Below are 7,982 nucleotides of genomic sequence, written 5' to 3' on the forward strand. Positions count from 1 at the left end.
AATTTATTTGTACATGTTTCTAGACAATTATTGCACTCGTGTATGTATACATGTGCATACATATATAATATACGCACCATGTGTGCTCAGCTTGATTATACACATGGCCATTGATGCACAAATATCGCATGCATCGACGTGTGCATATAGCAGAAGTTGTAAGTTGTATGCGTGTGCGTAGAACCGATTTTAGTTACATTTTACAGTGTTCGTGCAGGGATTTTTGGAATGCACGTTAGGGAAGTTATTTTATAGCCGATTGGTAGCATTAGCAGGCTGGCAATGTGTGCAATTGTGGTCATGGCTGTTTGACAAAACATTCGAAGAAATAATAATTACTGTTAGTAGTCGATTATCGGACGTATCATGTCGTATTCGTTGGCAGTGTAACAATATTGTTCTGATACGGATCCCCGAGTGGTTTGTTCGTAGAAAAACGAACGGGAGACTTCTTCATTCTACCTACGTACTCGGGAGAGAGACTTTGTAGGTATCGTTGGCAGTGCATAATAATAAATAAGCGAATAGAAATTACAATCAGGAAGGAAGTACAGGGTTTAAGGTGCGGTGAGTGTAAGCTCGCGAATCGTTCGTCCGCGATCCTGTCGAACGAGCGTCGTTTTTAACGACTATCGACGATCGATTACGCAAGATGACCATTCTTACGAAGAAGAAGACGAACGCCTCGAAGGATAGACGAGAAGGAGGCAGCACTTCCGAAGTCGATGTTCATGGGGTGCAAAACGAGCATGGCTCTGGATCCATCGCGTTACCGAACAGTCCATATCAGGTGAATGAACAATCTACACTTCGCAGCTGTTTTAGCCTATTCGAGCGCGATATTTGCATAGAACTTGCGATAGCAAACGTCAAATGACCTTTTGCGAACCGTGACAGGTACGTGCGTCAAACGGTTTTGCGGTCGATCTTCATGGGGTTCAGACCGATCATGGATCTGGTTCTATAGTGCTTACGGGTAGTTCATACGAGGTAAGACATATCTCGGTTTATGCTTGTTTTACGCTCGATGTCCCTGTCTTCAATTATAACGGTAATATTTCAATATAGATTAATTCCAAATAGTTCTCGAAAATGTATTCCATTCGTGTTATTCGTTTCACGAATAGGATTCGCAAGTTTCTTGTATTCCCAGGAGATGATTAATCTCCATTTTTTGAAAATAACAATTCTATCGTAGACAACTGTCGATCGAAGAGAAGACAAACACTTCGAAGAAGGAAGTGGACCTAGCCATGGAAAACGTCATAGGCGAAGAGCGAGTCCGCACAGGTATAAGATCTACGTGTTTTGTTCTTTTTACTAGAAAATATTCAAGGCCGCCGTATTTTGTCATTTATGTTTTTATTCCTGTTACTCTATATTTATACTTTTTAGTGGTTGCATTGGAAGAAACTCGCGGTCTAAGCGTGAAAGAGAAAGGGATAGGGGTAGAGAAAGAGAGAGAGAAAGGGAAAGGGAACGAGAAAGACAGGCTACACCTCCTACAGCATCTTGCAGTGGTCTGCAAGGTAGTGGTTATCGTGCATCTTTTAAGACTTGCTATTATAATAATATGCAAATGTGCGATATAATTAGATAATAACATGTAAAATGTTACAACGATTGAAGATGATAATAGAAAACATTATTGCCTTAGCAACAGATGCCAGCGTGATAACTAACAATCGAATGACTATTGGTGGAGCTGCTGCAAATTTAGAACATGAAGTAGCCAATGGTTACAATAGTGGGGACGAATACACTGGCAGAACTGGAAACAATCTTACTTTGGCCGAATGGCAGGAGGTTGGAATACTGTTGCTTTGAACTATCAAGGTAACTGAGAAATGGTGGGAACAATGTTAATAGTGTTGCTCTGTTACGTTTAGCGAGACAGGTGGTTCGAGAAACGAATGCGTAAGATGGGCTTTATTGTTAAAAAGATGGGCGAAGATGGAGCGTGTCTATTCCGAGCTGTCGCAGATCAAGTGTACGGTGATCAGGAAATGCATGGTGTAGTACGGAAACATTGTATGGATTATATTGTGAGTATTTGACGAGTTTACGATTTGTGCTATTGAAGATATATTATGATCCCGCGATTCTTTTAGGCTTCCAATCAAGAGTTTTTCTCGCATTTTGTAGCAGAAGATTTTAGTACGTATGTAGATAGAAAACGACAAGAATACGTTCATGGGAACCATATAGAAATGCAGGCAATGTCCGAAATGTATAATCGCAGTATACAGTTGTATTGCTACAGCAACGGTATGTTTTAACCTGTTTCAATTTCTGTTTTATATTGTGTGATATCTGCTGCTACTGCATGTGTGCTCGCATGCATGTCTGTATTACATATATCCATATATTGTATATATGTATAAAATATCACATGTTGTAATATAGAATTTATAATTCTGTTCAGAACCTATCAATATCTTCCATACAATGGTTGAAAGCGATAACGAACCCATACGATTGTCTTATCAACGCGGTAGTCATTATAATAGCATAGTAGACCCGTATAAAGCTACCGTTGGTGTTGGACTTGGCCTACCATCATATAATCCTGGTGCGGCGGATCGACAGCTTATATCGGATGCAGTTCGTCAAAGTGAAGAATTGCATATCGAACAGGTACAGACACGCTAAAAATAGTTTGCTATGTTTCACTTTATTTTGCCGATTTTTCTATATGAGTGTACTAGTGGTGAATTTTAAATCTCTACACAGACGATGCTCGAAGATAAAATAAAAGCAACCGACTGGGAAGCAACGAACGAAGCTATAGAGGAGCAAGTAGCTAGGGAAAGTTACTTGCAATGGTTGAGGGATAATGAAATGCGCAAAGCGGTAAGTGTACATATAATGTCGGTCCTCTAACTGCTGGGAATGTGATAAGACTGATTCGTACTTTTTGACTGAAGCGATCAGCCAGTAGTAGCAGTACAAGTACGGTGACAAGCGCGCAACACAGTCATACGCATTTCCACACTCATGGAAGTCGTGGTCAACAACGTAGCCACACTTCCTCCCCATCCACGACCCAAACTAGCCAAGATACTTTACGCAACTCTCCGAAGGTCTGTTTTACCCTGGTGAAACGTTTTATCTGATTTAACTTATGATCGTGATCTGTTTTACGAATCATTTCAGGTGAACGATGCAATAAGATATAACAAGAGATCGCCTCAGCATCAATCGGCTCAAGGATCAGCTATATCTCACCTTACCTCGGAGTTTGAACAGAAAATCTCACAAGAACCCGTGCCAGGCAGCAGTAAAGAAGCTCACGCTTCACCAGACATCTCGTTGTTTAATCGTCTTCCTCCTGAGGTATTCGGTATGTGTTTCCGTAATATTTGTGAAACGATAATAATCATTATAGACGGGGGTAATGGTAACCGGGTAACGTCAACGGTAACGACGATACTGAAATAACAAGTGTACGTTTGTTTGCGAAAAGGTTTGACCGACTGGGAAGATAGTCATGTATTATCGCAAGTACTGGCGACATCGCAACAAGAATACCTGGACAGCTTAAAACAATCTCGGAACTCGGCATCTTCCGGAAACGATACTACCAACACATTAGATTCTAGTAGCAGTTAATTCTGAAAATCGTTATCGACAAAGTTGAAACGAATACCGAAGCAAAATATGTGCATTTGTATGCAGCGTTTTTCATAGGATGATGTGATATATCCGAAAAATCTGAAAAATCAGGTAGTTCGAAATAAAAAAATGAAGCAATCATAGAGTCGCTACACGATTAAATAGTAAATAAAATCATCGTTGATTAAGCTGAATGCATGCCTAATAAACTTAATTACTTACCGCAGATCGTAACATAATGGTAACTTTTAATCCCGGTATTGCGCATATTGAATTCAATTTGGTCTCGATTTAAAAAGGAGCGATTCAATCGAAATATTTAATATTCAATATTTTCTTCTGTTAGCATAATCAGTTATCAACATGTATTAAAGTTTATTACAGAAGCATCTAAATTATACAATACTATAAATGACTATAAATTCAGCCTTAGTAATGCACGATATTGTAAACTGCAGTAAACCTGTATAAGCATCGAGAATCGTTTTATCTTTATTTAAGGCTTTTCTCGTTTGATAAACACAGTGCATCTTATGAGACACACTGTATATATTGCGGTATCAACTAATTCTGAATTGCACTAGGGTAATAAGGTGGTTTGCTTTTTTCATTGATCTAAGTGAGCATACTCGTCGTTCAGTTCCATTTTGGAATTGTAGTTCGGTCAGTGTATGCACGGGTATTTTAAAAAGCATGCATACATCGTCCCGCCGTATCTTTCAAGTACCAGAGTAGATCGAGAACAATTTGTTTCTATTCGTAATATTTTACGATTAATTGCTAAGGAAAATTGACTAAATGGAAGCAGTTCTCTTTTTCTCCTCTTATTGTGACGGATATTGTTCGCCAATACCAGATCCTCTGGGTATAATGAGACGCGCTATTCTAACTTTTCCTTTTCGTGGTACAATATGATACATCTAAACGCTTTAGAAACATCTTTATTGCGTTATTTGTAAAACACGACAAATAAAACTACTACGACACGTAAGTTGAAACCCCACACTTATCTTCCCCAATAGTTGTACGCACGTTATTTTCTAATATCTGGATCAGTTGTTCATTCTATAATATTATTATTAATATTATGATCTAAAATGTAGAACGTGTCTGTGTACAATGGATGCATAACTGTGCAATATAAGAACGTTCATGCTTTAAATTTACTTAAACAACAATATAATTGTATGTATCTAATCTATTTTGTACTATAGTGGAAACGTATGCCCAGAACGGACTTGATTCTCCGTTGTTCTTTTTCGTATAGTCTTTCAAGATACACACATATGTATATATATATATTTCATATATATAAATATATATATGTGTGTGGGTGTGTGTGCGCGCGTGTGTGTATTTGTGTGTATGTGTATATATACGTATATATTACTTTTTTTATTCTTGTGTACGCTTTGTAATCGATTCCATATTTATAATGGAGCGACCTATTGGTAAAGTGGTCAAATTAGCATCTCATTATCTTGACCTTGTAATTATAATTGTAAACGATAAACGAGTTTAATTACAAAAACTGCTGTCAAATGGTAGAATTATGATTGATACGAGAAACTAAATGATATAATTTGATGTCCCAAAGCTGAAAGTACGTATACGTATGTACGATACGATGTTTCAGGATGTTTGTGTTTGCTGGTGCTATGTACATATGTACCCCTGTTATTAGCACGAAACGACACATTCGTCGATGTTCGGTAAGCGTAATTGTTCGTCGCGTGTCTCTGATGCGATTCATTTTATCGATTGTACCGATTTATTCTTGTGAAAAATGTCGATGCATATAAGCGATTATGTTTTTGAGACATTGTTAGGTCAAGGTACTTTTGGGTATGTATTGTTTAGATCGCATATTTTCTTCGCATACGTTTACGTTTACTGTTGGTTGTTTCTAGATCCGTTTATTTGGTGCGAAGAAAGACAAATTCGAAGCCATTCGTTGTGAAGGAACAAATGTTCAATGCTGCGAATGCTTTACCCTTTAAGGTAAGACATTCATTTTTTACAAATTTTAATTGGTTTTAAACTTTACTAAACTTTGGCATTAGTGTTCAATGACTACGTTTGACTAATATTTCGTATTCGCATTAGATGACGAAACATTCTTCTGTATGCGAATCAGGGTTTGATAGGTTGTAGTTTGTAGATGCTATTGCCGTGTACATATTTACATGTAAATGAAGAAATGCGAAATTAGTGAAAGAGAAAGAGGAAAAGTGGATATAGCCATTGCTAGAGTCAATAAAGAAGTCGCGATAGTTTGTGGTTCTCTAATTAAATTGTCGCAGCTTCAAGAAGATTGAGCATATTTGGCTGTACAGTTCTATCTATCAATTTTCTACACGATATGTGTAGGATGTTCAAAACTGTTACCATCAGTGTCTCGAATCTGCCGCGCTTCGTTCAAGGGTCCGTATAGCTTCGTTACAGATGGCGACAAAACGTTCAAACTGTTGGTCTCGTTTATCGACAGAGCATGCTATACTCTGGAAACGTATAGAGGCACCATCTGACGCGTCTAAGAAGTATGTACCGTCATCAATTTTTCTAACATTCTGAGCGTTTTGTCACGTGGTTTGGCGCTCCTTTCGAAAATTTACCACAAGTGGTGCTACTGGTTATAAATAGACATTACATATATGGATTGTACGTATAGATTGTAGACCTTAAAATTGTAGTCTATTATAGACGCAGGACTTTCTCCTGACCGTTTCTATGCCCTTAGATTATTCCTTGAACCTTTAAATTGATTGTATTTGCGTAGTATTTTCCACGTAAATTCTTGTGACAACACGAGGTCGAGTCTATTTTAATCGTTTATTGCCGTATCTAAACCTCTATTTTCTTTTGAATAGATTAACTAAATTTTAAGTATTCATAAGTTGAGTAGTGCTATATTCTCATTACAAATTTTTAAACAAATAAATTAACAGTTACTGAAATTACCGATTCCCGGTCTCTCTCTCTCTCTCTCTCTCTCTCTCTTTCTCCCTGTTTCTTCTTTATTTCTTTTCGCACTATACACTACATACGAAATTAAAGAATTTCTTTGTAGAATATATTAGGAGAAGTACAGTATTTACACAAGCTGAGACATCCAAACATAGTGGCTTATTACGGAGCCTGGATAGAAGAGGATCGTTGCTATATACTTATGGAATACGCGACACGATGTACTTTGAAGGATTTGCTAAGTAAGCGGCGAACACCACTTACGGATAGTGTAAGTTGATTTCGACATCAACATCGTAATTCACAATCGTTGAAAATTGTCCCACCTCTACTCTGTGCACGCAGGACGCACTGTACCTATTTTCGCAAGTAGTTCTCGGCGTTCATCACATACATTACAAGAAGATCCTTCATCGAGACTTGAAGCCAGAGAACATTATGCTAACCGGAAACCATGGCGACATCGTGAAAATCGGTGATTTTGGAATATCGAAAAATGTCCAAGAGTACGTGTTACTTTTACTTGCACTTTTACAAAGAAACTTATATGTATACATTCGATTACGTGTTCTGTATACGACACAAGATTTATACTTTATCCTGTATTTTATGTATATATATATACAATATAATCGTGCAATGTCGATGATATGTATGCTCACAGAGTAGGAGATCCACCGATAACGTGTCGCGCTGGATCGTTGTATTACATGGCTCCGGAAATGTTTGAAAGGCAATGTTACGATTTCAAATGCGATATTTGGAGCATGGGAGTTGTTCTTTACGAGATGGTAACAAAGAGACATCCTTTTCCTGCCACGGTAAATGCAGTTAATTTTGTAGCTAAATATGAAACGAAAAATTGTTTGAAGCTGGTTCGGTTTCAGAATGCGGCGGATATCGTAAATATGACATGCAATGAACAACCAGGATCCTTTCGCGGATATACGTCGCCGGCTGTCGTTAATTTGATATCAAAGATGTTGAGGAAACTACCACATTCACGGCCGAAGACGGATCAATTGATGCTGTGTCCCCATCTTGTTCCTTTTATTGCTCGAACGTATTTGAATCTAGGTCGGGTTCCGCGTACCTTCGATCGGGAGGAAGGGATTTGTAATTCCGAAGTGTTTTTAAAATTTCTAAGGCCACGCAACAAACATAGAACACTTTGATTTCGATGAGTATTGAGAATGCTGAAAATACCGAAACTCGTGTATTATCGATTCGAAAGAAAAGCGATACGAATGATTAAAGTTCCGATTATACTTGAAAACGATCGACAGCGAATCGTTCGACGTAGCGGCATAATCGAACTCTCCGCCTTTCTGTGTGTTGCGTATGTAGTAGGTTGAAAAGCGTAACGACAGGAAGCAAAGACCGGAACTGCGGAATGCTCG

The 7,982-nt window shown here is 38.1% G+C and overlaps 2 protein-coding genes across 5 annotated transcripts; both read left to right on the top strand.

Moving 5' to 3' along the window:
• Window positions 1–257: 257 nt before the first annotated feature.
• Duba (Deubiquitinating enzyme A) lies at window positions 258–4,606 on the top strand. 3 transcript variants are annotated; one of them, XM_078177729.1, is made up of 12 exons: window positions 258–790; window positions 898–990; window positions 1,199–1,290; window positions 1,396–1,529; window positions 1,664–1,806; window positions 1,890–2,045; window positions 2,112–2,268; window positions 2,426–2,637; window positions 2,734–2,853; window positions 2,928–3,083; window positions 3,157–3,343; window positions 3,467–4,606. In XM_078177729.1, the coding sequence occupies exons 1-12, from the start codon at window positions 653–655 to the stop codon at window positions 3,610–3,612; spliced, it is 1,734 nt and encodes a 577-aa protein (XP_078033855.1). In that variant the 5' UTR covers window positions 258–652; the 3' UTR covers window positions 3,613–4,606. The 3 variants fall into 3 exon arrangements, with proteins under 3 accessions (XP_078033855.1, XP_078033856.1, XP_078033854.1); XM_078177728.1 differs by having other exon boundaries at window positions 259–790; window positions 1,658–1,806; XM_078177730.1 differs by lacking the exon at window positions 898–990 and having other exon boundaries at window positions 1,658–1,806.
• A 154-nt stretch (window positions 4,607–4,760) lies between these two features.
• LOC144468328 (serine/threonine-protein kinase Nek5) lies at window positions 4,761–7,758 on the top strand. Of its 2 annotated transcripts, none has more exons than XM_078177734.1 (6): window positions 4,761–5,460; window positions 5,526–5,616; window positions 6,686–6,853; window positions 6,928–7,088; window positions 7,247–7,403; window positions 7,455–7,758. In XM_078177734.1, the coding sequence occupies exons 1-6, from the start codon at window positions 5,402–5,404 to the stop codon at window positions 7,755–7,757; spliced, it is 939 nt and encodes a 312-aa protein (XP_078033860.1). In that variant the 5' UTR covers window positions 4,761–5,401; the 3' UTR covers window position 7,758. The 2 variants fall into 2 exon arrangements, with proteins under 2 accessions (XP_078033860.1, XP_078033861.1); XM_078177735.1 differs by having other exon boundaries at window positions 7,470–7,758.
• The last annotated feature ends 224 nt before the right edge of the window (window positions 7,759–7,982 follow it).

This window comes from Augochlora pura, chromosome 4, assembly GCF_028453695.1.
Source record: "Augochlora pura isolate Apur16 chromosome 4, APUR_v2.2.1, whole genome shotgun sequence".
Taxonomy (NCBI): domain Eukaryota; kingdom Metazoa; phylum Arthropoda; class Insecta; order Hymenoptera; family Halictidae; genus Augochlora; species Augochlora pura.